General features: G+C 47.1%; 2 protein-coding genes across 5 annotated transcripts in view; one reads left to right on the forward strand and one right to left on the reverse strand.

The window, feature by feature from the left end:
* The window catches only part of Rnf214 (ring finger protein 214), a 29,913-nt gene extending 26,460 nt beyond the window's left edge, over positions 1–3,453 (forward strand). For all 3 annotated transcript variants that reach the window (XM_047516051.1, XM_047516049.1, XM_047516052.1), the window contains exon 15: positions 936–3,453. In XM_047516051.1, coding sequence (XP_047372007.1) covers positions 936–1,001 — 66 coding nt within the window. In that variant the 3' untranslated portion in view covers positions 1,002–3,453. The remainder of the gene's footprint in view (positions 1–935) is intronic.
* Positions 956–27,730, reverse strand: Bace1 (beta-secretase 1). 2 transcript variants are annotated; one of them, XM_047516054.1, is made up of 9 exons: positions 27,018–27,730; positions 11,353–11,441; positions 9,762–9,846; positions 8,989–9,126; positions 8,257–8,391; positions 7,246–7,347; positions 6,743–6,892; positions 6,314–6,485; positions 956–5,697 (listed from the first exon to the last, which is right to left on the reverse strand). In XM_047516054.1, the coding sequence occupies exons 1-9, from the start codon at positions 27,276–27,278 to the stop codon at positions 5,456–5,458; spliced, it is 1,374 nt and encodes a 457-aa protein (XP_047372010.1). In that variant the 5' UTR covers positions 27,279–27,730; the 3' UTR covers positions 956–5,455. The 2 variants fall into 2 exon arrangements, with proteins under 2 accessions (XP_047372010.1, XP_047372009.1); XM_047516053.1 differs by having other exon boundaries at positions 960–5,697; positions 9,630–9,846.
* Between the last annotated feature and the right edge of the window lie 172 nt (positions 27,731–27,902).

Genomic DNA, 27,902 nt, shown 5'->3' on the forward strand with positions numbered 1-27,902 from the left:
TTACTGGGTTGATGCTCACTGTTAATGTCTAATCATGAGGTTTTCAGCAAATTGTGGCTTAAACATCAGCAGAATTCAGAATACTGCTGCTGGGATCTCCCAGCTTCTTTTTATCTCATTAGGGTAAGTAGTTCATACTAGACCATTGATAAGTCACTTTCTTAGAAAATTGACAATAAGAGGCAATCCTACATATCTAACCATTGTTTCAAATGTAGTGTTGTCAAGAGAACTTAGATGAGAGGAATGGAATAGGGAACCCAAATATGCAATTAGTAACTTTATTAACAGAGTAGCTTGGGCCTGGGGTTGTGGCTCAATGGTAAAGCACTCATCTAGAATGTGTCAGGCACTGGGTTTGATCCTTAGCACCACATAAAAAATAAAATAAAAATAAATAAAAATAAACCAAACAAAGAGTAGCTTGAAGGACTGCCTATGAAAAATTACCTTCACTGACTGCCAAGTCATTTCTGTTCTTTTATATTATCAGGCAGAGGTAAGTCTCTTAGCAGCAGGGATGCTTTCTTCTTAACTATTTTGTTTTGTTTTGTTTTTCCAAGAGGTAGAAACTGGATTGACAACTAAATTCTTGGTAAGAAAAAGTCCTGAATAAGGTGATGGGTATTTTTGAGGGTGATGTGAGTGTTAGATGAAAGCTCATCACAGATCAAATGGATCATAAGAAGTAGCAAGCCACATTTGATACTTAACAAAAAGCAACTTCATGAGCACCCTTATTAGCTGAGTTCCTGGTCCTTGTAAAAAGGACAGGTTCATCTGCTCTGAAGATTCTTCTGAGGGTAAGAGCCACTGAAATAGCCCTTTTAGTCCCCCACAGTAAGAACTTTTCTGACTTAGACCTTGATGAACTTTAATGGCACTCTCTACTTCCTTCACAGATAAATCTGAGATGTGTCTCTCTTTCTTTCCAGTGTATCAAATTCTGGGCCCAGACCAACACAAATGACACTTGTCCCTTTTGTCCAACTCTTAAATGATGGACCTGACTGGGAGGAAGAAGAGGAAAACTGATGTGAACAGGAAGCGCGGGTTCAAGATTTCTAAAACTCTATATTTATACAGTGACATATACTCATGCCATGTACATTTTTATTATATAGGTAATGTGTGTATAGAAAGTCTGTATTCAAATGTCGTAAATGAAAGTATGTATATTATGCAGAAACAGTTTGTTCCCCCTCATCTTGCAGTTCTTTTGGGGGTTGCAGATTATAGGGAAGATGATGTTTAATTTGGCCTTGAAATGTGATATCCCTGCCTGGGGCTGTTCTCAAATACATCTAGGAAGCTGCTGTTGCTCTGAGGCCATCCTGCTTTGGTTTGACTCAGCCTGTAGTTCATTTCCTTAAGGCTCATGTATGCAGATTTGAAGCCTGGTGCTCACCTGCTGTCCAACCAGATGCCTTGCTTACTGAGAGCCATTGCAAGCCTCAGTGTTGTTCTAGTCACTCCTCTTGAAATGGATGAAATGAGACTCTCTGATTGAGGAAAAAAATGTAACCCTAATAGTTTGACTCTTCATTGAATATTTTACTGTGTTAATGCTCATTATTTATACATAGACATTAGGTTTACAGAATATTCTGTTTTACATCAGCAAAATTCACAGTCCAGGAATAACAACCACATAACCAGGTCCCATTTCCCCTGCCAGCTTCTGTCCAACCTACTTTCTGGATAGAAATTAGCACAACCCACAGGTTTTTTCATGGGCTAAGCCATTCCTTGTTACCATTGACTTGACTTCTAGTCTAGTTCTGACAGGCCACTTCGTAAAGTCCTCACCCCTTCCCTTTCCCTCTGGTCTCCTAGTATAGCTAACCCCCCTCCCCCTGAAGGTTAAGGCAGTTGGTTCACAACCAAGTTGTTTGGTGACCTTGGGTGAGCTCCAGACAGGCACTGGGGTGAGGAGGTGTCTGTGCAAAATTACTTGCAGAATGATCTTGGGATGCTGGGTTTTAATTTCTGAAGCAAGAAGGATATAGGGGACATGTTTCCCGCCCTGGGGAAAATGGAGACCAAAGTGATATGAAGAAGGAAGGTGAGTGGCTGGGGATATAGCTCAGTTGGCAGAGTGCTTGCTTCGCATGCACAAGGTCCTGGGTTCAATCCCCAGCACCACAAAAAAAAAAAAAAAAAAAAGGGAGGTGGGGTTTCACATTTATAAATCATTTGTTCTGTGAATAGTTATCTGGACTAGATCATTTTTCCACCTCTGCTTATTGAGCACTCTGGCTTTTAGGTTTTATACCTGTGACTATTAGAGCTTTGAATCATTTTCTATCCTTTTATCTTTACTCCTTTAGGAAATGGCTTCTGCTCCCTTCTCTTTTGGAATTAAGCAAGTAAAAACTGAGTGTTAATTACAAAAAAAAAATGTCTCCAGAGGAAAGACATCATTATATTACTGGCAACTTGACGTTTCTCCATTCTGGGACTTGGAAATGCTTACTGGTACCAGCAATATGTGCCAGGGTGGCAAAGACGTTTGCTTTCAGATCCAACTAAATGCTCTTGTCTTGTTTCCATTTTCCTTTTTTGTCTTTCATTGTCACCTATCAGCTCATGAATGAATTCTTTCTCTTTTCTGTTGTCTTACTTGCCCAGGTTTATAGACCAGCATCAGTGTAAGAAGCTGGACATGCTGGGATCTTGTAGGGTGATTGGAATGGCCTAAGTACTCAACTCTTCAGAGGTCAGATTACCTACTTTCTTTGGTTAATGAAATATCACTGCTTGCAGTTTGGTACTGACATGACAGGAAAGGTGACAAAATGGAAGACCAGTTCCTTTGTTCTTTTCATTTGGGGAGGGTTAAATTTTAACTCTTTTAAGATTTTTCTCTCCTTTCAGCCTTTTAGTAGCCTTGGGCTACCTATAAAATCTTCTGGTGTCCCCTGAAAATTTGGAAATTAGAGATAGGTGTAAGGAATATCATTTCTTTTCCAAAAAATCTTTGAAGCCAAAGGAATAGAGAGAGAAGAAAGAAGGAATGGATGGGGGCTTAACTGCTTTCCCAGTGAAAGCCCCCAGGAAGCCAACTCCAGCAGGAGGATGAGGGTTTCAGAGAGAGTTGTACCTGGTGGCTAGGGCCTCATCATTGCTCTTTTGTCATCTTTGTTCAGGGTCAATCAGAAAGCAACGCATAAGTTTTGGCCACCCCTGTTCTCCCTTCTCCCTCTGCCCACTGGCTTGTAGCAGTAAAAACCATGCAGTCCAAAGGCAAAGGCCCCAAATGCAGTGAATGGAGATGGGACAGTCATTTTTCAGAAGTAGAATTTAAAAATAGAGCTGTATAATACATATTTTTACAAGCAAGAAACTGTTGTCAAGATTTTTTTTTTTTCACACTTAGAGTTCATAGTTTCAGGGTAGAAAGGAAGTAACTGTAAAAAAAAATAAGTGCAAGTTTTCTCTTAAAAAAAATAATAGGACAATGGGACTTACTAATGAAAGGGTTAAGTTTTATGCCCTAGAAAGTGCTGGGGAAAAGCCAGTTTTCCCCAACATGGGTAGAAATTATAAAGCAGAATGTAGCATTTTCATTTCATGGTAGCAGTTCTAGAAGTTTATTTACACAGTAAGTTCTGAGCTGGAAGTGGACAGTCTCCAGTCTTCCTGTCAAGTTGTTAGAGATGTGGAACGTTCCCAGTCAGCCAAAGCAGCACCAAGTGCAGTGGGAGTGAAGAGAACCCAGATAAAAAAACCGTGACTCAGTATTCTTGTTTTATTGGTTTATGGCTTGTGGGCGACTGGCAGAGGCCAGCAACTCCAGAGGCCCTCCTTGTATTTCCCTCTCCCTCATCAGGTAATTCCATACTTGCTAGGTCCCCTGCCTGGCAGCAGTGTGTAGACCAAGTAAGATGCAGCGGTATACCGGGAAAACTCAGCTCTTCCCACTAACACTGGTCTACTGTGTTAGAACTGATAGGGAGAAAATGAACGTGGACCCCACTACCTAGCCCAAGAACCAGCCTGGGTACCCATGTACTGTTGGGAGTGGGGAGCAGAAAGCAGGATAGGAGAAAGGACAGCCTCCAACAAAGGAAAGCAGTGAAGGAAATAAGGAAGCCTGAGGCTGCCATCTTTTCTCCAGGCAGCCTTGACACCGAAGGCAGTGGCTTAGAACCAGAAAGCCCTCGATTGCTGACACTCATGGTGTAATACTAGCCAGTGTGTGATGCCTTAGCCATATAAGTGGAGGGGCCATTAGAGAAGGTGAGAAAGCAATAAAACCGCCCAGTATTAATGTAACAATCTTACCACTTCTACAGCCAAACAGGAAGAAATCTGGGCAGAGGTATAAGGCATCACTCCTATACTTGTTGATTGAATCTTCAGAATTCTGCTTTCAAGGATTAGATAGGAGAGGCCTTCTCTCTGTTCCTTTTAGCACCTCTGCTGCAAAACTCCAGAGAAATAGGGGCCATGGGGGAAGGAGTAAACCTGTGACCAGGAAGATAATGCCCAGCCCTGCTAAACTCCAATAGCTCTCCCCTAGGGCACCTGCAACTTTGGGGCTTGGGATGTTTCACTGACACCTATCATATGTAGAGGAAAAGATTCAGGTAGAGACAAGTGGAATCAAGGTAGAAATTATTTTAAGTGGAACTTCCTAATGGGCACTTTTCATTTAAGAGAGCTGTAAAAGGAGCTCTTTGGCTAGATCAGCCCTTCTTCCCATCTCACTTTTTGGTCAAGCTGTGACCACAGAAACATTGGGAAATGACACCCATCTCAGGAGATGGGCTTCTATCTTGGAGATGAGGTCTAAAACTGGGACTGGTGAGTGCTTGTGTTTCTGCCTTTCCTAGCTTTGGTCCCACTGTTCTCTGTCTTTGTACTCTCTCTCCTTCTTCTCTTTCTGACCACTCCTCATTTGTACAGATATCCCATCTAATTGTTTTTTATTTAAATCAAGAGGCAGTCTCTGTACCAGTGTTAGGCTTGTTTCTACAGTCCCTATCTCTAAAGCAGTAGCAAACTGTGCATCTTCTCCTGCTGATTTTGGCCAGCAGGGAATGAGATTGACCCTTTCTTTGCCAGGGTACCACAGAGACACATGCTGGGGTAGCATGGGTGTAATGCCATTACTTCTGGAAGTAAGGAAAGAATACTTTGGGTTGAAGAATCTAAAGGGATGGTGGATAAAGGTTCAGGGCTGAAGTTTCAAGCAGCAGAATTTCCCAGCTCAGGTTGAAGGTGACCAAGAGTATTCCTGCCACCAGAGTGCTTCTTTCTTCCCTCTCGTTTTCTACTGGTGCAAGCCCTGTAACCCACCTTGCTGGCTTTTCCTTCTTTTCTGCCAAGGCAGAGACATTTGGTGGGTGGGTGAGGGTCCTGAGGTGCTCTGGCCACAGGTGCCATCTGAGTCTCCTGCCTTGTGACCAAGATGTGGTCCAGGGGAATCTGTCTTCATCCATGGGCCTCCTCACTTCAGCAGGGAGATGTCATCAGCAAAGTCATCATGCTGATGGCGCAGGCAGCGGAGGCAGCGCCACTGACACACCATGAGGCAGAGCGGCAGCATGAAGAGGGCGCAGATGGCAGCCATGACATAGGCTATGGTCATGAGGGTTGATTCGTCTGTCTGTGGAATGTTGTAACCACAGTCTTCCATGTCTGGGGTGATAAAAGGGCCTTCCACCGCTGCTGTCCTGAACTCATCGTGCACTGGAAAAAGGATAGATGTGAATGGGTAGCTCTTGTTGTCATAGAGCAACTACAAAAGACCTGCTGATGGTGATACCTTGAAATTAGCTCTTCCTCCTGGAGATATTTAGGAGCAGGTGGAAAAATCAATGCTAGGTGAAGGCCGTCCCCGCTCCCAGGGCCCCGCTTATCTATCCACTAGGAATGATACCCTAAAAGTAGTAGTTCAGAGTTGACCAAAAAGCTAGCCTCTTACACCCCTAGCACACTTACCTATCACTGATGAAATATCACTACAAAACCCTGCCACCCTTCTGAAGTGGCATTTAACCTCACTGCATGGCAGCTGACAGCTTGCTGCCCTGGCATCTAAAGAGTCCCAAGGTTTTGAGGCAGTTCTTGCTGCTGTGGCATTCCAGCAGCTTACCAGTCTAGTCAGGGGGTCACCAGGGAAGACAATCCAAAAATCAACAACAACAACAACAAAAATTTCATAAACACTGATGCTAATTTTTGCACAACATGTTGATTTAGTCTAAGGTTACTATTAAGTCCCTTCCAAAGTAACAGGTGTCCTGACCGCTGACAGAATATGGACAGTGACCCGACCCCACACTCTTGTTCCTGGTGCTCTCACCATGGCAAGCGCTGACAGCAAAGCCAATTCGTTTCCGGGCCCGATCAAATACAACGTAGAAGCCCTCCATGATAACAGCTCCCATAACAGTGCCGGTGGATGACTGGGAGATGGCAAACTTGTAACAGTCGTCCTGAGACGTGGCCACGTCTTCCACCGGCCGCAGGTATTGCTAGGGGTAAGCAAACAATCACAGGTGAGAGGGTGTTGTCTTTGCTTTATCCTTCACCCCATCACAGGTATCACTGTGCTTAGGTAGCTCTTCCCTCTGCTGTCCCTGAGTCCTGAAGGAACGGGTTTTCCAAGACCGTTTTGTCACTGAACACTCATCTGTTTTGTCTTCCAAGTATAATGCCATGCCTTCTTATTATCTCCCAGTATGTGCTTTGTCCTCTTCCTTTGATCTACCACCTCAGGTTGGGGACATACCTGTGGAAGGATGGTGATGCGGAAGGACTGATTGGTGACTTCACCCATCAAGTAGAGTGAGATGACAGGGAAAATGTTCCAAGGGGTGGTGCCTGCTTGCCAGCACACCAGTTGCTCTCCTAGCCAAAACCCATCTGGAAACTTCTCTGTCTGTGTTGACAAGAAAGGGATAATAGTGAGGAATTGACCTCTCCCACTACCTTTCCTCTCCCATTTTCATAGAACATTGACTGGGTCCTTTATTTATTTCTCCAGGGAAATAGCCAGTAGGGAAAAGTGAACTACAACCCAAGGATTAGGGGAAAGGGCTGGGAGACAAAGGTAAACAATTTACACTGATGGATTGTACCATAAGCAACAGACCCATAAAGGAGAGCAGTTCTTAAGATCTCTAAGTGGAAAGATCTAAATGAGACATCTTGACTCTTACTGAAGAATGCTACTCTCACTGACTTCCTTTGATACCGTGACATCTCTTGTACCCCTGTCCTTAATCCACTGACCGAGGAGGCAGCTTTGATGGATTTGACTGCGGCTTCAAACACTTTCTTGGGCAAACGAAGATTGGTGGTGCCACTGTCCACGATGCTCTTGTCATAGTTGTACTGAGAAGGAGAAGAGAGGGTTAGAGGAGTTTCTGATGCCAGGCTCTGGGCAGAGTTGGAGAGGTGAGTTTGACTGCTTGGGGCCCTGCCTGGGTTGGCATCCTGGCTTTGCCACTCCATGTGTGTACCTCCTTGAGCTAGTTGCTTAACCTCTGTGCCTCAGTTTTCTCATCTCTAAAATGAGGTTAATAATAGTACCTACCTCAGGGGTTTATTGTAAGGATTCATTTAATTAAGTCACTGAAAATTCTTAGAATGGTGCCTGGAAGACAGGAGGCACTCACTAAATGTTGTATAATTGTGGGCATATATTCTCCAGTCTTAAAATAACTTTGTTTAGTGCTTTTAGTTCGTCATAGTACTTCTATATCTATTCTAACTTAGCATTCATAAGAATCTAGGGAAGGAGACCCAAATTATTTAACTAGCATTTGTTGGGTACTGCCAACCACTAAATACACTTTCTTTGATCTTCTCCATAATCTTTGGGAAAGTTGTTTTTACTTCTGTTTTGCAGATGAGGAAACTGAAAACAATAGTAACTACCCCAAGGGCACATATCGAGTAAATGACAGAACCAGGTCTGTGGCTCCAAAGCTGGGCTCTTGTATTGTGGCATATCACCCTGCCTCACAAATGGTTTGCCCAAGACCACAAAGCAGGACAGTGACTAGTAGAGTCCAGACAGAACTAGTTCCATGCTCTTTTTATCATTAGCCCACAAGCCCCATGGTCTCTGTGAAAGCGATCTGCCTATCCCCGGCCCTGCTCTGTGATCCTAAAGCTTCTGATTTCTAGGCCCAACCTTCAACCCTCTCCACAGGTCCCCTACCTCTGCCTCTTCGAGGTCATCCCTCACTGTGGCATCTACCCATTCACCTCCCCTTGGCCGCCCCTTGGTTTTATTACCTCCTTGCAGTCCATTTTCAGATCTTGTCCATTGATTTCCACCCGCACAATGATCACCTCATAATACCACTCTCGCCGGATGGGTGTGTACCAGAGACTGCCTGTGTAGAGTGAGTGATCGATACCCCCAATGATCTAGGAGAAGAGGAGGCAGGTACATGTGTCTCTGTCCAGAGGGAGAGCAAGCCAACCAGAGACCAAACATAAGATCAGGCATTCCTTGGGGGTGGCAAAGCCCTCTATGGATCTCCTTTTTCATCTTCCTGCTTTTAATCAAATCATGCCCCAAAGTGATTTAGTTTCTCAAGTATGATCAGGGAAAGAGACTTCTGCTATAAAGTTATTTAAAACTAAACTGGCAGAATAAATGTTGAATGAATTGATTATGTGCTTCTATTATGAGTTTTATCTTCTCTGCTTGTTGGAGAACTATTCACCATTGTCCTAATTAATTAATAAATAGTTTAAACTCCATATATCTCTTGCCTTCTGATCATCAGACTGAATAATCTGAATTCAATAGGTCTTATTTTCATTTCCTTTGAAATGCTCCTAATCAACATTCCAAATTTACCATAGGTGCCTTGAGTTCTTTCAGGAATAGTGCAAGGAAGAAAATAATGTTTCTTGATTCTGAGTAGTAGAGCTGACTGTATTGTAACCTGCAAGGAGTGGGGCAGATGGCACCTATCTCTTCCAGTGCCAAGACCTCCTCTCTGAGGACCTACTCACCATGCTCCCTCCAACTGAGGCCAGCACCTCAGACTGGTTGAGGGGGAAGCCAGCGCCACAGAGCTGCAGGGAGAAGAGGTTGGGGACGTGGGTCTGCTTCACCAAGGAGTCAAAGAAGGGCTCCAAGGAGTCGTCAGGCTATGGCAGAAAGAGACAAGGAGTGAATCCTCACATGGAAAACCCTAGTGGACAAAGGCCAGTTTTTTGCCTATGCAAGGCAAGAGCAAAATCTTGGGGATGTTCCTTGGGAAAGACAATGTTGAGGCACTGAGATTTGCCAGAGAGAGGGTAGCAAGAGACACGGAATGCAAACAGAAAAGTATGGCCCACTGCCAGGGGCTCTTTCAACCTTATCTGATCTGCTTCAGATTTATGGGAGCCTCTCATTTTTAATGATCTTAGAGTACACAGAAACCACAGGCTATTCCTGCACCTATCATAGCTGCTCTCACTATAGTTCTGCCTTCTGCAGGGCTGAAATTAAGACTGCCACCCTACCCCTGCTCATTAACACTTCACACTGACATGTTTCTATCTTTGGGTCTGTTCTTCTCTCTTCCTTCTCCTAACTCCTTCCCCATGTGGCAGGTAGCATGCAACATGCAGACTCAGTGTGCAAGGCCAGGCCTTGTCCCTCTCACCCTGGCAATCTCCGCATAGGCCAGCCCCAAGATGCCCTCCCAGTTGGAGCCATTGATGAAGAACTTGTCTGATTCAGTGATGGCAGCGATGTTGGCACGGACAGTGACGTTGGGGCCGTGAGGGATGCTCACCAGGTCGGTGCCCAGCTCTCCCTCCCACTTGCCCTGGGTGTAGGGCACATAAACGCCCTTCCGGAGGTCCCGGTATGTGCTGGACCTGTAGAAAGGAGGCAGAAATCTGTGGATGCAGAACCATAGCAACTAGTACGGAGATCCACCATCAAACCTACTTCTGAATGCCACCTTATCTCAGGGACATCCCAGAATCTGCTTTCAGGCTATTCTGTAGACTATCCTTAGACCCCTCACCCAGAAAAAAAATTATAAAGTGACCTTATGAAAAGATGAGGGGAGCTATTGCCAGGGTGTACAGTCCTGTGTCCATAGTGCATATTCCTGGATCTGGAGCTCAAGCCTTGTGAAGAACAAGCTGGGCTTTGTGGATTGTGTCTGCATTGTGCTGCTGCTGTGGGGACAGCTAGCAGCATCTCTTTCTCCCCCTAGTTCCAGCAGGCTCCCAGAGAAAAGGAGCCATTGACTCACTTTCTGCCTTGGGACCCAGTGGTACCATCTGCATGATGGAGAAAGTGCCAGGCAGGGTGAGTGTGGAAGCTTGTAGCAAGTTCCAGAAAAGGGATTCGCACAAACCTTTCAGCAGAGCAGGTAGGCATTGCACACCACCTGGCGAAGAATGCTCATCGACAAGCATGCCACTGGTCAGGGCTTGTGAGTGGGAGCAGTGATGGATTGGGATGAAGACTTGGAATGAATGCCCTTTTGTTGCTCCTACCCCTGTCCCTTCCCAGCTGTTTCTTTAGATAGGGATGTTAAAGGGGAGGGGGTCAAAGAAGGCAGGGAACTGGTACCTGCTCAGCAGTCCAAAGTTAGGCTGCAAGCTTCAACTTCCATCCTCACATAGATGACTCAGATATTAGGTGCCCTCTTGCCATTTCCTCATAATGCCTTTTTTTTTTTTTTTTTTTTATGGTGCTGGGAGTTGAACCCAGGGCCTCATGCTTTCCAGGCAGCACTCTACCACTGAGCCACATCCCCAGCCCATAATGCTTTTATACTAAGGGGACTTCCAGATCTTCCTCCACTGCCTCTCTTACCTAAAAACTTACTCCAACCTCCCTTTCACCAGTGAGCTGAACCCAGCTGGTTGCACTCTGGGTGGTCCATGGAAAGGACATTGTAGCTTTCAGTTCCTGATATGGATCCAGGCAGTGAGGGTTATGGAAAGTTCTGTCCTTCACGTCCCTGAACCATGCAAAGCAGGGTGAGAACACAGCAAAGGGAGCTAATCACTGCAGGCTTTCAGCCTAGCCTTAGCTGCTGTTGTCAGAAAACTGCACGCCACTGACAGCGCTGGGTGAAGCCTCCCTCACTCCCCTTTCACACAGAGACCGAGCCTGCTGAGATGGCTCGGGGAGCCATGGGGCTGTTCTGCCTCCTCCTATAGGTGGCTGCCCTTCATGTCACCCTTTCCCTCAGTAGGCCTCTTCAAACCCCCTCTGCACCCTTCTCCCCTAGCCACTGTTGCCTTCTTTTCCCTTCCCCTTCCCCAGCAGGAAGAAATGATCTGAGGATCTGGTTCTTCCTCTGCACCCCTCCCAACTCTCCTTGGGGAAGGTTCCTTCCCTGGGCTCTCCCCAGGACTCACAGCTGCCTTTGGTAGTAGCGATGCAGGAAAGGGTGCGGGGCAGCCCCCACTGCAAAGTTGCTGCTGCCTGTGTCCACCAGGATGTTGAGCTGTCAGAGAAAGGGGGGAGAAATACATTGTGGACAGATGGTTCTGGACTCAGCAGCCTTATGGCCCCTCACCCCACAGTCACATTTTCCTATTGGGATATCCAGGCTGAAGCATCCATGATGCAGGACCAGCCAGACTGGTATCCACTAGTACCACAACCACACACAGAAACAGGGTCCATGGCACCCTCAACTTGGCCTCAGAAATGTGTCTGCTTCTGTCTATAGAATCAACATTTTCATTGTCATCAGAGCCACACTGGATGTGTGTTTTCACTGTTCCCATTTCTATCTATCATCAGATGGCCTCTGCTCTCAGAAGCCTGTCCCTTTCCTCCTTTTCTGGTTCTCCCAGGAAGAAGCCTTGTGCACCCCACCCCCACCCCCAGCTCATAGAAAAACTGTTCAAGGAGCTGGCACTGGTAAGGGTACTAGGAGGACACGCTGGTGCCTGTGTGTTTGTGACCCTGCCTGCCAGAATGTGGCTCCCCTTCTTCCTTAGAATTTCATGTGTGTCCTACTATCAGAAATAATGGGGGACCGGGAGCCACATATGATGTTCTGGTGAAAACCCATCTTGTGTGGGCCCTGGTTTGGGCTGAGTGGATACAGACAGCGGTCTCCTTGGTGCTCCCCGCTGTGCAACTCCTAGCATCTCTTTTACCTTGTTCCTCCTTCCTCCTCTTGTAACTGAATCCTCATAATTAAGTTATTATTATTTTTTTCTGTTGTAAGAGACTTGAGCCATTTTCTGAACCTAGTGGAAATGTAAAAACCAAAGAGCACCTTCTTTCTTTTGAAATCCAGAGAAAATCTGAACAAATCCTCTAGCTTTATTCACTTTTAGTTACTTGCTTTCATCACTGATTTTAGAAGTCACTTAACTAAACAACAAAGTAATAGACCTCAGCTGCCTTTAGTGTAGATAACACCTCCGATGTATGATCACCCACCTTAAGGAAAGTTGGTTTTATTTAACCTTGTGTACCTTACACTGGTTGAAACCACCAATCCCTTCACTTGAGCCCGCACAAGTGAATGGTAACCTTTTGACATCAGAGGGCCAAAACTCCACCCTCAGATTATACTAACACCACAGTTTTCTGAATATGCATCTTCTGCAGAGTTATGAAGTTCTATACATGCAAGCCACTGATTCCTTCACTTTCCTTCCCTCCAGTCACCTTTCCCCAACCTCAGATTTCTGTTGCTATTACAAAATTCCTGAGAAAATCAACATAAAAGGTGGAAAGGTTTATTTTGGCTCATGGTTTGAGAGATTTCAGTCCATGGTCTTTTGGCCATCTTGCTTTGGGCCAGTGGCAGCATGATGTACATGTTGGGGAGGTGTAGCAGAGGAGGCTGTTCATCTCACAGAGCCCAGGAACCAAGAAAGACCATGATCCAAATAGCCCTTGCAAGGGCACATGCCCAGTGGCCTAAGTTCTTCCCATTAATTAGGCCCCATCTCCTAAAGTTTCTACCACCTCCCAATAGCAACAGGCTGAAGACCACGCTATTAACACATAGGCCTTTAGGGGAACATTCCAGATCCAAACTATAGCAACACTGTTCTTTATCCCATAAATACCTCTCAACCCTCTCACATTTAGCTGCCTTGTGAATAAATTCTTGTTTTTTTCTTTTTTGGTACCAGGAATTGAACCCAGGAGTGCTTAACCACTGAGCTCTATCCTCAACCCTTTTTGTATTTTATTTAGAGACAGAGTCTCACTGAGTTGCTTAGGGCCTCCCTAAACTGCTGAGGCTGGCCTTGAACTTGCGATCCTCCTGCCCCAGCCTCCCAAGCCTCTGGGATTACAGTGTGCATTACCACACCTGGACCCAGCTCTTTTTATTTTTTATGTTGAGACAGGGTCTAACTAAGTCGCTCGGGGCTTTGCTAAATTGCTGAAGCTGGCCTTGAACTTGCGATCCTCCTGTCTCAGCCTCCAGAGCTGCTGGGATTACAGGCGTGAATATACTCTTTTTGGCAAAATTCATCACTTCAGTGATTGATGCACTGCATGAAAGGCACGATGATCCTGGCTCCGTAACACTCTGAGGGTTCGATCCTCCCTCAGTCAGACCAGAGCTGTTTTTTGTGCATTTGTACTGTATCCTTATGAGGCTCCTGTCTTCCAAAAAATGGTAATCTGTAAATTGACTCCCCTTCTCGCCAACTTTTCACGTTCAGCACCTCAGCTTCCCTCACCTCCCCCTGACCTTGGGGCCTTCATTTCTGTATCCTCTCTGAATGCAGTGAAGTCAGCTAAGTTCCAGATTGGTGCAAGCTCTGACCTTGTCACCTTGAGCAGGTCACTTCTCCAGCTTCAGTTTTGTCCTCTGCCAGATCCTCTCCTGGCTCCTCCCTGCTCTGGTGGTGCCTGTGTGGCTGTGCTGACTATACCTGCCCCCAGTGCCTGCTTGGACTTCCTGGCCTCCCTCCTGTCCCCAAAGACTGCTTCTCAGCCCTCTGCCCCTGCCTCCTGCCTCCTTCCCAGCCCCACACTCCTGGCTGGTTTCCCATTTTCCTCCCTGCCCCCCTCTGATGCCTCTCCCCTGTCGCTCTCTCTGGTTTCTGGGCAGCCACCAACTCCAGCTGCTGTGCTTTCAGAGAAAATCAATAGAGCTGGGAAGCTCAGCAGTTCAGATTTCAATCATCCAGGTTAATGATTTAAAAAAAGGCCTCTTCACCCCCTTCCCCAGGGGCTCCTTCAACTCTCAGCACCCAGGGTGGGCCCCGTATCACAGGGCTTTCTGCTATCTCTGGATCCCAAAGAGAAAGGGTCTCTTCCCTACACAGGCCCTGTAGCAGCCTCTGTAAGGTGGTGGCGAGGGTGATTACCTGGAATGTGTGTGCACTCTATCAAATATGGCTATTTCCTTACACTGGAATAAAGGGTTTGTTGTTGTTGTTTGTTTTGGTTTGGTTTTTTTTTTTTTTTTTTTTTTGGTCCTGGGGATTGAACCCAAGGGCGCTTTACCACTGAGTTACATCCCCAGCCCTTTTTGTCTTTTAATTTGAGATAGTTTTTGCTAAGTTGCTGAGACTGGCCTCGAACTTGAGATCCTCCTGCTTCAGTGTCAGAGTCTTTAGGATCATAGGCATGTGCTGCCACTCCCAGCTGGAGTGGGATTTTAATGGGGGTGCTCCTTGTCTACCTGCTCCCCTCATCTCCTCTCTCTGCAGGTTGCTCCCTTCCCCATCATTAGGCCCTGGGTACTCCTGATGCCCTTCTAGTCCCTGCCTTTCTATTCTTTCTAAGGAAGTTCTCCCCAACTTCTGCCTCCAAGGGAGCCAAGCCCAGGAAGGAACACCTCCCACTCCTGTCCCCCTCACTTGCTCCCATGCCAGGATTCCAGGCCCCCCACTGCTCTCTGCCTCCTCTCCATACTCTTCAAAAAAATGGGAAACCAAAATAAACAGTAGAGATTCCCTCAGGAGCAAATGTCTGACTCTGCCCTTTGCACGTGGAGCCATTCTGGTTCTGTCCTTCAGTGTGTCGAGCTGAGCCCTCTGGGATCTCCCCAGAGGACTCTCTTCCTTCCCACCCCATGGAGGCCTTTTTTGGGGCAGGGATATGGAGGTGAAGGAGCTGAGCCACCACACTCATTATGGCCCTCATAGGGCCTTAGGGGCAGCCCAAGAGGGAACTAAGTAGTGAAAGTTTCCCCTTGTGATTCACAGGAGGGGGACATTAGACAGGACACCCTCATCTCCCACAACTAGTCATACCAACCTGCCTGCAGCTGCCCCAGCCCATCCTTTCCCTCAGCCATCCCTCCTGGCTCAGGCCACCCCCGAGTTCTGGAGTCAATTCTCTCCTCAGGCACCTGTTCTATCAATGCTCTCTCTTCCCTCAGGTAGATTCAGCCATCATGCCACCCCACGCCCCCCAACACCATCAAATCTGGATTCTTCTCACTGGCATTTACAATGCTTGAGTCTCTTCATTAAAAAACAACAAAAAACTTCCTTAATCTCACACCCGCCTCCAGCTACCCTCTTTCTCCTCTCCCTTCATAAGCCAAGCTGTCTTCATTTCTTCACCTCCCACTCGTTCCTCAACTCATTCTAAAACTGGGTCTGCCTCCAGCCCTCCACTACTGAGCAGCCCTTACTACAATTACCAATGGTTTCATGTCACCAAATACAAGAGATTTTTTTCAAGTCAGTTCTCATTTTACTCCTCAGGTCCCCTCCTCTCTCTCCTTCTCAGGCTCACATCCCAGGCTTGGGTGTTTTCCCCTCACACCATCCTCTCCCCCCTAAGCATCTTTCTTGGAACCCTAGGACCCCTAAGCTGCTGCTGCTGCTGCTGCTTCTTTTTTTTTTTTTTTTTTTTGGTACTGGGGATTGAACTCAGGGGCACTTAACTACTGGGCCACATCCCCAGCCCTTTTTTTTTTTATATTTGATCTAGAAACAGGGTCTCACTGAGTTGCTCAGGGCCTCACTAAGTTGCTGAGACTGGCTTTGAATTCGAGATCCTCCTGCCTCAGCCTCCCGAGTCACTGAGATTACAGGCCTGTGCCACTGACCCCCTAAGCTTCTAATGCTCTCTTTTTCCCCCTTGAGTTCTGAATGCTCATACTGAACTGTCTTAGACACTTCAAAGCCAGGATGTCCTGAGCTGACCTTATATAGTCCTGCCCATCTTGCAGTGCTCCCTGTATCAGTGAACGGCATTACCACCCATCTATTCTTTAAGGCAGCAGCTCCGGAGACATCCTAATACCTTCTTCTTATCTCTTTCCAGTGCATCAATCAGTCCTGTCCAACTAACTCCTCAGCATTATTGAATGCATTCATTTTTTGCAATCTCTTTTGCCTCCACTAGGCCAAGTTATCATCATCTCACTCTGGAATAGCACATTGGTTTCTCAACTGATCTTGTCACATCCACCCTGTTCTTCTCCAATCAGTTTTCTGCGTTGCTGCAGGAGTGATCTTTTTAAAGTGTTAACTTGACCAGGTTACCCTCCTAAGTCAATAGTTGCCTTTTGCTATTAAAACAAAAACTTAAAGTTTTAGCATTTCCTTTAGGGTCTTTCATGGTCTGACTCTGGCTGCATATCCAGCCTGTGTGTATCCCCTAGCCCCACCAAGCCCTCTGCCCACAAGTCACTCTGGCCTCATCTCAGTCCCTCTCCACAGATGCTGTGGCACTGGCCACTCACGCTGTCTGGACCATCCTTCCACTTGGAGTTTTGTCTACTCCTTGCCTGCTCATCCTTAAGCCTGAGCTCCAGAGGAACTTCCTCATAAAGAAAGACTAATTCTCTTATTTAAATGCTTTCAAAGAATTTGCCACTCTTGCAATTTCATATTGACTCTCACCACCCCTTGTATCTCCCCCAACCCCCAACACACACACTCTGGGGATTGAATTCAAGGGCATTTTAGCACTGAGCTGCATTCCCAGTCCTTTTTTTTTTTAAATTAATTTCTTTGGCAGGATCTCACCAGATTGCTTAGGCTGGCCTTGAACTTGTGATCCCCTTGCCTCAGCCTCCTGAGTCACTGAGATTATAAGCATGTACCACTACACCTGGCTCCCTTGTATTCATAATAAAAAAAAAATCCCCAGTGTGTTTCTACTGGGTATCACAGTGCCTAGAAATAAGTATTCTTACGTTAAGGGAAGAAAAGGTAAAAGAGCTAATCCTGTCTTTTGGTTTAGGGAGAGATCCCTCAGTGACTCCCAGCCAGTGGCTGTTTTAGGCTATAGATGTGGCCCTGGCTCAGACCTGCCTCCTCATATCTGACCCTGGCTTGACATAGGAGGTTTGTGTTCTTGCAGCCTGTGGTGCTGGAGTCATCTTCTTCCTTGTCCCCTGGCTCAGGCAGACCCAGTGGTCAGATGCCCAGGGGACTGTAGCCTGGGGTCAGGGTTAGGTCAGTGCCAATCATTTAATAAACAAATGTGCCCCTGGAGGCCTCTGAGGGAAGGTGGCTTCATGGGAAGTGCTAACAAGCCCCTGGAGGGACAGGCACACCTGCCCAGGTTCACTCTGCTCAACAGATCTCAAATGATGAGATAGGACAGGACCTGGAAAGTTTCTTTGTTCCCCAAATCCCTCCCATCTTGACACCAGCTCTCCCCAACAGACAGGGATAGCTGAGCCTCTTATGGATGGAAATAGCCGTCAGGAGGCATCTGTCCACTGGCCAGGAGAGGTGGGGGCATTTTTCAATTTTGAATAATCTCTAGTTATTAAGAATCCACAACCTGGGCTGAAGGTGTAGCTAATATGCCTGAGGCCCTGGGTTCCATCTCCAGCACCAAAATAAAAAATAAGCCACAACTTTCTTTAGCAAACTATCCCAGACTCTGACCACTCCTGCAAATCTTCATCCTAAAAAGGAAGTCTCTTTTCCTCTGTGTGGACCTCAGTGTCAATGAGGGAAATGATTTGTATTCTTGTACAACAAACCTTTCACTAAAGCTGAAAAAGGAAACTGAGACTTAGAATGAGTGAGCAAACCCATCTTACACAAGTCACAAAGCTAGGACAAGAATTCCTTGGTTCTGCCCAACCCTCAATTGTGGTCTTTCATGTCCTTGACCTTCCTGTGTTTTCCATTTAGAGAGGAAGTGGGTAGTAGATTGCTACACTGATGAATCACACGCCCCTGTATCTATGCCCTTGTGTGATACCCTCTGACATTGACTCAGAGCTTAGCCATGTGACTTGCTTTGGCCATTAGGACATCAGCAAACCGCACAGGAGGGGCTTGATAGGCATTTGTGCACTGGGGATTGGCCTGAGATTCTGTGTCAAGCCACTAAGTCTTGCCTCCTTGAGGATGAAGGACTTCACAGAGCCAGTGGAGTGAGCCACATGAGTGAGCTCAAGTGAGACCCGTAGAAGAACCACAAGCCAACTCACAGAATCCTGAGAAATGACTCTTGTTTAAAGTCACTTATATTTTGGCAGTTTGTTACCCGACATCCGATACCAACTATCTAAATTAAATCCTGGGACCCTTGACCTTGGAGGCATCTGACCAAGTACAGGTTATCCCCAGCAAACATCTCTTACCATCACCCCTTTCCTCACAGCGCTTTGTGGTTTCCCAGTAGCATGATGATCTCACTTGTGCACAATGCATGTGCTGTTTCCTTTGCCTGGAATGTTCTCTCCTTGTTGCCTACCCCCTGTTCTACTTTCAAGTCACAGTCAAACATCCTGTCTCCTGAAGGTCTTGCCCTGATGACCGAGTCAAGATGAGGCTCTACCTGTGCCTCTCTGGCTACCACTCATTAAAACTTTAATCATTCATTTAATGTCTATCTGTCCCACAGACTATGAGTTCCACAAAGGTCGAGAGCCATTTGTATCCTTATTACTTAATTATTCCCTCGCCTCAAGTAGGTGCTTCTTACTGATTTTTTTTTGGTAACTGACAGTAACTGCCTCATTTCCTGCAGTTAGTTCCCTGTGATCCTACAGACTCCTGCTATTAATTCAGCTCCAGGGTCCACACAGGGGTAATTTTCAACCTGTCACCATACGTGGCCACTGAGCACAGTGACCATGACAACTGATGCCCCCCATATCCACGCACATTGACTGAATGTCTGTCCAGAACCCTTTGGTTCGTAGAGGTCCTGGTGGCTCCAGAGCTTCTTCATCCCACAGTCTTCTGAGTCAGATCCATCTGCTTTTCTAAGTGGATATTCCCAGACCTGAGCTCGACAAAGGCTGAGAGAAGGGGCAAGAAAGGACACGAGCAGCTTAAAGTCAGCAGCCAGAGTTCCTGTCTCAGACAGTCCAGCGGCTGGGTCCTCTCCAGGTTCCTCCCATCTGGGACAAATCAGCTGACCCAACACAAATACATTTCTTTTCCCAGATATATCCTCTGCCTGTCATTTCACTTTCCATGTTGTCACTGGCAGTGGGTACTTGGGAATATGCAGGCTCCCTTGTGCCATTTACCCCACCTCAGGCTGGTTTTTAAAGATGGCAAGGTGGCAAGATCACCCTAACCAAAGTTATCTAATGTACCCTTCCTCCATTGGCCAGGATGCTCCCTTTCCTCCTAGCCTCTATCTCAACTCAACTAGCATTTATTAGTGCTTTCTAGTCAAATGAGATGATGGATGAAGACAATCAAAAAATATACCAGTCTGTTCTTAAAGAACAGATCTAAGACAATGGCTTTCAAAGATTTTTGCAGAGGGTGGTGCTGGGGATTGAACCCAGGGTCTTGCACATGTTAACTACTAAATCTACCGCTGAGCAGCGCCTCCAGCCCTTGAGGCCTCTTGCACACCTTCAGTCTCTGCAGAATCTACCTAGTAAACCCCTGCAATACAGGTAACACAACAGCTCTTTGTTACCTGCTTCTCACTGTCAGACAGTAAGTCCTTCCTGTTGTCTAACCTTGTCCTACTCACAGTTTTCAATGGCTTAATCTTTTGGTTAGTCCTCAGTGAAAAAAGCTGAAGTCTGGCATAAGGCCAGTTCCCCCTATGAAATCTGGGTCATGCCCAGCACGTAAGCTAACTTGCTTCAGCCATTGGAAGCTGTAAGGGCTCACGCCTTGGGCTCTTTGGAAAACTCTCCATGGGTACTGGAAAAGAATAGGTAGTGGGGTTCACCAACCCCAAGAGGCTAAGCAAGAAGACATCCAGCCTGGACACAGAGGAGATACAGTGGTCACAAAGAGGGTAGCTACAGGGTGATGGCAGTTGGGGAGTCTGAGAAAGAGTACAGGCTGGCATGAGAGAAGATGGAGCTCAGCCAACTCACACTGTGACTTTGTCAGTCCGTAGGGAAAGTCACTAGAGTCTCTGCTCCATGACACCCCTTGGGGAGGCAGTATTCTCCTAGGACTAATGACTCAGGGTTCTCCTCAGAATGTCCACCTCTCTCCTCTGAGGAATCACCTGGCTACAGGTCTTGAGGATGTGGCAGACCAGCATCAGTTAATGTTTGCCAGCCCTTTGGACCATCCTGTCAGGAGACTCAGGGCAGCTCTGAAACCAGGAAAATAGTCTGGCTCCTTCCCAGAACTCTCCACTGCCCGGGCACCCAGGGGAGATGGCTCTCAGCAGAGAGACAAGTGAGTTGTCAGTAATGGGGATTTCCCTGAGAGATGATTTTCTTCCTGGATTTTCAACCAGCATTTTCTATTTAGCTCTTCATTGGAGATGCCCAAGAAGGGCTCCTGACCTTAGAAAGAGGGCAGTGTCTTTCTCAAAACTCCCCACCTCCAGATAAACTCATGCTTATGAAGCTGGGGAGGCAGAGGAGAAGTCTGTGGAATGACAAGAGGTTTTTAGTAAAGGTTGTGTGCTACCGAGGCCCAGCCTGGGAAGCCAGTGTGGTTACAGGCACTGAGCACACTGCTCAGCAGCTGGCCGCTTTCCTACCTGTTTAATTTGGAGGGTAGTTCTTTGAGCTCCATGCTTTTTAACCTATTTAGTACATAAAACTTTTTTAAAAAAATGAAATAAAATCCAAAAGTCTACTATGTAAAAGTTATAAAAAACAGTTGTTCTGGGAGCATCAGGAGAATTGGGGCAGTAGGAGGGTGGACAGTGGAGATAGGAAGGGTGGGAGGTCCAGGTTCTTGCTTATCTTTCTCTTAATTATCTCCTTTTCCTTTGTGGTCCCTTTATAGAACCCTACAAGGCACGATTTGAAAAACATGATGGAGGACAGAGAGAAAAAGGGGAGAAACCACTTGCCCCTTCTTGGTTTCTGAGACCCTGAACCCTCAGAGTTTTCTGCTTCTCTGATCATTTTCTTTCTTCTTTCCCTAATCATCTTCCTTTTCTCTCTCTCTATTCTAAGAACAAGTCCATTTGCTAAGTTGACCTCTACAACCACATCTGCAGGTGATTCCCAAGTCTCCTTGTCCAGTTCTAACTTCTCTCCTGGTTTCCAGACTTCTACGGCAGCTGGCTGATGGATAACACTCTCAAGGAGGGCCCACCAGCATTCCAAAGTCAACTAACGTGTTATGACTCTAAAACATGGACTGAACTAGCATTTGAACGTGGAATCTAAAGATCTAAACTCCAGCTCTGTTCCTCCTAGCTGAGTAACTTTGGGTAAACCACTGAATCTTTCTGGGCCTCAATTTCCTTATTACCAAAATGGGTATGCTACCACCTGTCCCTCATCATTGAGGTAGAAAAATACATGTGGAACTTGGTAAACCATATTATGTTTTAAAAAGCTTGCTCCTTTTGCTGTGTTCCCTAAAAAAAAGTCAGAGGGGTTCAACAGAAAGGCGCCAACTTCTCTTCTTATCTCTCACCTCTTAAATCTCCTCAGGGCAGAGAAGGACTGGTGGAGCTGAGATGTGGATGCTGGTGTCCCGAGGACCTTTCTTCCTGTCTGGCTTGCAGTCCGCACCCTCCTTCAGGCCCTTGTTTCCTCACAGATCCTCGTCTCTCACTCTAGATTATCCAAGTCCTCCTCCACACTGAAGTTATTTCCCTGGAATCCAAATCAGACTCCACTGTCCCTCTTCTCATATTGCTACTATGACTCCCGACTACTTCCAGAATAATCCCAAATTCCACCCTGCATGACAGCATCTCTACCACCACTTCCAACCCCTCACATAGTGCATGCATCTCCCCCTGCAGTGTCCTTGCCCCTGTCCTCAGAGTAAAGCTTTCTCGTCTTTCAAGGCCATATTCACATATCAAGGCCATATTTGAAATGCTTCCTTTTCCAGCAAACCTCTCCTATTACCCTGTCAGAAATGGCTGCTTCTCTGTGTACTCCCAAGACCCACTGTTCTTCCCTCTGTACCAAATTCATCTAGTCTTAGATATTTATGTTTATAGTCTGTGTCTTAGACCAAATTGTGAACTCTCCAAGGGCTGAAATTAAGGCATTATTTTTTTCTTCTGTAAATAGTAGGTACTCAATAAATTGAATTGACTATCACCAAAATTCACTCCTACTTTATTATGCTGTGTTTGGTCAGTGACGCTTATACTATCATAATGAGATGACACCCTTTTATTTTAAGTGTAAAGAATAAAAATACTTTCTCGAAGAACTCTGATGCTGCATTTACAAGTGCCCATCAGCAATTCTGTTTAGATGTCTTGCAACGTATTTATTCATTCACTTAACCTTTTTAGGTGTTTGTTCTGAGCTTGACACTGTCCTAGATATTAGAATACAAAGAGAGACAAGACACTGCAAAATAAATAAATAAAATTTAAAAGGCATTCTTCCTAGGAGCTTTTGTCCCCCCAGAGCTGGGGAATGGAACCTAGGACCTCGTACGTGCTATGCAAGCACTCTACCATGGAGCTACACCCCCAACCCTAAGAGCTTGAAGTTTTATGAAGGAAGCAAAAGCAGTTCTAACACATTATGTCAAGTACAGCAAGGAAGGTCCAAGCAGGTGTTAGGGGAGAATGGAGGAGGAATGCTCAGGACAAACTCTTCTCTGCATGGCACAGTGGGAAGGAGTGGGACAAGGGCTCAGCTTCCTGGCCTCCCACTGGCCAGTAGTTTAGTCTTTCAGAGTCCTTTTCTTCTTCTGGAGGCTGTGAATAATAAAGATCTTTTTAACCAGTAATCCCCTCAGGAGGCTGAGGCAGGAGGATGGTAAATTCAAGGCCAGATTCAGCACCTTAGCAAGACCCTGTCTCAAAATAAAAATTAAAAGGGTTGGGAATGTAACTCAGTGGTAATGCACCTCTGGTTCAATCCCCAGTACAACACACACACACACACACACACACACACACACACACACACACAAAACCTTGTACATTGTAGAAATTGTTGTAAAGGTGGTGGTGCACACCTGTAATTCCAGTGACTCGGGAGGCAGAGGCAGGAGGATCACAAGTTCAAGGCCAGCCTCAGCAATTCAGTGAGGCCCTAGGTAACTTGAGACCCTGTCTCAAAATAAGATATAAAGAGGGCTGTGGATGTGGCTCAGTAGTAGTGCACCTCTGGTTCAGTCCCCAGTACAACATACACAAACACACACATGTGCATGTGTGACCTTATATAATGTAGAAATTGCTATAAAGGCTGGGAGTGGTGGTACATGCCTGTAATTCCAGTGGCTTGGGAGGCTGAGGCAGGAGGATTGTGAGTTCAGAGCCAGCCTTAGCAACTTAGCGAGGCCCTAAGCAATTTAGCAAGACTCTGTCTCAAAATAAAAAATAAAAAGGGCTGGGGATGTGGCTTAGTGGTTAAGCAGCCTTGGGTTAAATCCCCAGTACAAAAATAAAAAAAAAAAAAAAAAAAAAAAAAGAAATAAAGAAAGAAAAAAAAGAGAAATTGTTGTAAAGAACAAAATAATATACTTCTATATAGCATACAACAAAGTTCTTAGAAAATATAATTCTGCTCATGTTTTTCAAAAAGAAAAGAATTAAATAATACATGTAGAATTTATAAAAGAAACTGCATATACTCCACTAGAAAACAAAAGTATACATTTGTAAAACAGTTTTCCTGGACTGTGCCCTCCTGCCAACTTTCCTGTTCCCATGAATAGTCTTGTTACCCTCCAATTCACCCTGGAGTCCAAACTCAAAATCACTTTTGCTGCCTCTTCACCCTTCACAGCAATGTCACCAGTCCTTCCCATCTGCCACGTAACCTCCTCACGAGCTGGTCTTCCGTTTCCTCTCCCTCTTATCACAGCTTCATGCAATCCTAGTTATAGCACTTCAACACCTGGCCTGTTTTGTGACAGAGCCTCCTGCTGCCTGTTTCTCTGTTCCGTTCTCTCTAAAATTCAGGTGTCTAGACTGCTTTCTTTATATCATTCCCCTGCACAAATAAATTCAATTTTCTTCTTATAGCTGAATGCCAAAGTCTAAACTTTATTGCTTTACATTTTTTTTTTTTAGCAGCTTGGCTCTTATTTACCCAAACTTATGTGGTCTCAGCACAAAACTATAATATTAACTGGTCTGGTTTTCTTCTGTCTCCTGAACAAATATGCACAAACCCAAACACACATAACTCATTCTCTCATTCATTGTGGCCTCTCCCAGTCCTTAAGTGATGAGGATGGGAAGCAGCAGTCATAGATAGATAAGTAAGGAGCAATTGTAGAATGGTGGGGTAAGTATCATTTCCCACTAGGAATGGCCTCCCACTCCTCTCCATCCTTCAAGACCATGCTCAGGGGCACACCTCCTCTGTGAGGCCTTCCATCATTCACTCATTACCCTATGCACATCTATAGCATTCACTCTTTGTACTCCGTAGTTCAGTGCTTCTCAAGCTTGAGATACAGATGGGTTGGTCCCACCCTAAAGATTCTGACTCCTAGGTCTAGGGAGTTTCACAGGCTCTGATGACAGGGATCTGCAGACTATCTCTTGAGTATTACCACTACGGGTGACCTTGATCACGTATTTATACTTCATTTCCTTCCTAAGGTCTTTATGGTTAGAAAAGCTGTCTTCCATCTCTTTGTGGATTAGCCCCCAAAATTCACAGTATTCTGCTACCCACGTTTTCATTAGTTGCTTACAATAGCCCCACAGGTAGGGAGAAAGCGCATCCTCACAGATTGCTGTGAAGATCAAAGTTGCCACAGAGCAGACTGACGGGTGTAGTGTAGGCTCAGGTTAAGAGCCACAGTGTAATCCAGAGCTGCTCTACTGCCGACTGCCTGGCATGGGCTCCTTGGGCTGGTGTGTGACTCCCAGCCCACTTTTGTAGCTTCTAGCAAGGAGCGGGAAGGAAATGACAAGCATTTAGCAATTATTCTCTGCCAAGTGCTGGGCTGGGGGATGTCCACATTGACTCTGGAGACCAGAGAAGTACGGTAACTAGTCCCCCAGTTCCACACCTGTAAAACATGGAGGGTCAAGTTTTCATGCCTGCTTGCATAGTGTAGAAGCAGACCAGTTAAGGAGAAAGTGAGGCAGTATTTACTGGAGGTCAGATGTGCCCAGGTACATTGTTCTAAGTGTTTCTATCTACAATCTCTCATTTAATCCTCACAATTATCTTGCAAAGGAGATCTCATTTCACTTATTTTAAAGTCAAGGCAATGGCTTCAGTGAGGTTATATAATTTGTCCAAGGCCATACAGCTGGGAAAAGGGAAAGCTGTGGGTGGTAGATAGAGCTGGGATTCCTTGTCTATCTGATCCCAAACCTCTTGTTGGTTCTGCAGCATAGCCTGCTCCACATGCCCCCTGCTTCCTGACAAGACCTAGCATTCTGTTTGCTTAGGCTTTCAGGGCCTAGATTTAGGCTCTGTCCTGGTCTCCACTCACAGATTTGTGACTACTTCTGGAGAAGTTTTGGTGCAAAGGAAAGGGCGGGTTGGGGTAAGTCGGGGAGAGCAGAATCTTGGATTCTGGGAGGTAGGACTGTTGGCACAGACTTAGGAAGGCTTACTTCTGCCAGGTATTTGGAAGGTGAGGGTCCAGGCTTCTCCCTGGTCCAGCTGTCTGGTTCAGGGAATCGCGTCTATCACCTCCCTCAACCCACACCCACCTTTCCACATCCTCCCTGGACAGGTTTCCCAGACATGGACATGACACAGATCTGGGGGCGGCTCACAAAGATGTGCAGGATCAGATTCAAGGTGACACACACCAGCATATGCAGAACCATACACCGTCCATTTCCAGACCCAGTCAGCCACAGACGAGGCAGATGTACGCAGAGGTCAGCCAGGCACCCCACATGGGGAGCTGCTCAAGCCCACACTACCACAGCCATGCACACTGGCTGGAAGAGCACGGCCTCCACCAGCCACCTTGGAGGTACCTTGGCAGTTTTCAGGAGGACTTGACAATGGCAGGATTTTCTCCATTGTTGCCATGTCCCTTCTCCGTGAAAGGAAACCCACTCTTTGAATGGACCCAGACTCCTTGTCTACCAGTTTGTCCTTTCCCCAGGCTCAGTTCAGTTCCCCTCTGGCCTGTGCTTGGAGGCATGGGGTCGGGGAGGGGATGGAGTACAGAAAGGAGAGCGGGTAGGAAGTGGGAGGAGAAGGAGAAGGAGGGGACCAGGGGGAGGAAGGGGCCTGTGGGGGCTTCTAGGTCAGTTGGGCCCTCACTTGCTGCTTTTGTGGCAAACCAGACCATGGGAGGAAGGGGCTGATCTAACTGGTGCCAAGATTCCTTGGTGCTCAAGGAAATGAAGGTCGAGGCCTCAAATTCCTGGGAACGCTAGGGGAGAGGAGGGTTGGGTGGCCAGCAGCCAGAGTGGTGGAATTTGGAGACTCACTCCACCAGCGCCGGAGGGGGCTGACACCTGTTATAACGTCCTTGTGGCCTGGCCCCTTCCCCAGGCCACGCTCCCCAACTCAAGTACTTCTTTTGCCCCAGATTCTTCCCAAGGAGTCATGTGTACGATTGGGAATGAGGGAAGGGCGGTCAGCCAAGGGGTTCTGGGATGCCAAAGAGGGCAAAGGAGGTGGGAAAGGGGTGCATTGGGGATGACTTCTGCCAACATGATCCCAGAAGAATGGTTTGGGAGGGGGTCCCTCCTGCTGAGGGACCAGCCCATCTTAGCAGGGGACAGTCTGCTGCGTTCCCACCCTGTCTCCCCTCTGCCCGTGCAGCAAGGAGGGCTGCAGCCAGTCTGACCACCTTACCGTCTGCGGGGGGCTGCCCACTGTCATCTCCACATAGTAGCCCTGGCCCGACTTGCCCCTCAGGTTGTCCACCATCTCCACAAAGCTGCCCCTCCGGCCAGGCTCCTCTGGCTCCTCGTCGGTCTCCCGGGGCAGCCGCAGCCCCAGGGGGGCCCCTGCTGGGCCACTGCGCAAGGGCAGCCGGATGCCAAACTGGGTGCCGTGAGCAGGCAGCACCCCTGAGCCCACCCACAGCAGAAGCCAGGGCAGGGCTGGGGCCATGGTGGGCCCGGACCTCCTGGGCTCAATCAGGCCCACGAACGTTCCCGTTGCCAGTTCCCTAGTCTGGGTGGTGGCGGTGGCTTCTCTCAGGAGAGTGGGCTTGGTGGCATCAGGACTCCAGTGCCCGCAGGCCCCTCAACCAGTCTCCAGGTCCAGGCGGTGGTCCGCGAGCAGGAGAAATCTGCGGAGCACGAGAGGGGAGCGATTGGGCTCCAGGACCCAGCTACATCTGGACGGCGACGGCCAGCCTCAGCAGTGGGCTTGGGCCCCTCAGGGGGCTGGGAGGGGCGGGCATGGCAGGTTGGTGCTGGCTCTTGTCCTGGTCCTTCTGGTGAGGTCGGCGGCGTTGGAAGGGACAGGGGCTCCAGGCTCCTGCACTGCGTTAGTTGCTCAGGCCACCATAATCCAGCTCCCAGCTCCCAGCTCCTAGGCAGGCTGGAGAGGCGGAAAGACTTGTGGCGGCGGCTGTCAAAGCCAAAGGGTTTTCGCTTTTCCCTGGGATCGCTGGGAAGTGTAGTCTTTCCATGGCAGACAGCCCAGCTTCCGGGGCTGGAAAGGGGTCTGGGATGCCCTCTGCCGAGGTGGAGTCCACCTTGCAGCACCCTGTCTGGAAGGGTTTCCCCA

This window comes from Sciurus carolinensis, chromosome 11 (assembly GCF_902686445.1).
Source record: "Sciurus carolinensis chromosome 11, mSciCar1.2, whole genome shotgun sequence".
NCBI lineage: Eukaryota > Metazoa > Chordata > Mammalia > Rodentia > Sciuridae > Sciurus > Sciurus carolinensis.

Coding starts and splice junctions, on each gene's coding strand:
- Bace1 (XM_047516053.1), bottom strand. CDS start 27,278: ATGGCCCCAGCCCTGCCCTGGCTTCTGCTGTGGGTGGGCTCAGGGGTG. Junction 11,442..27,017: donor TGGGCAGCCCCCCGCAGACG/GTAAGGTGGTCA, acceptor TTTCTCTGACAG/CTCAACATCCTGGTGGACAC. Junction 9,847..11,352: donor CGCTACTACCAAAGGCAGCT/GTGAGTCCTGGG, acceptor TCCTTTCTACAG/GTCCAGCACATACCGGGACC.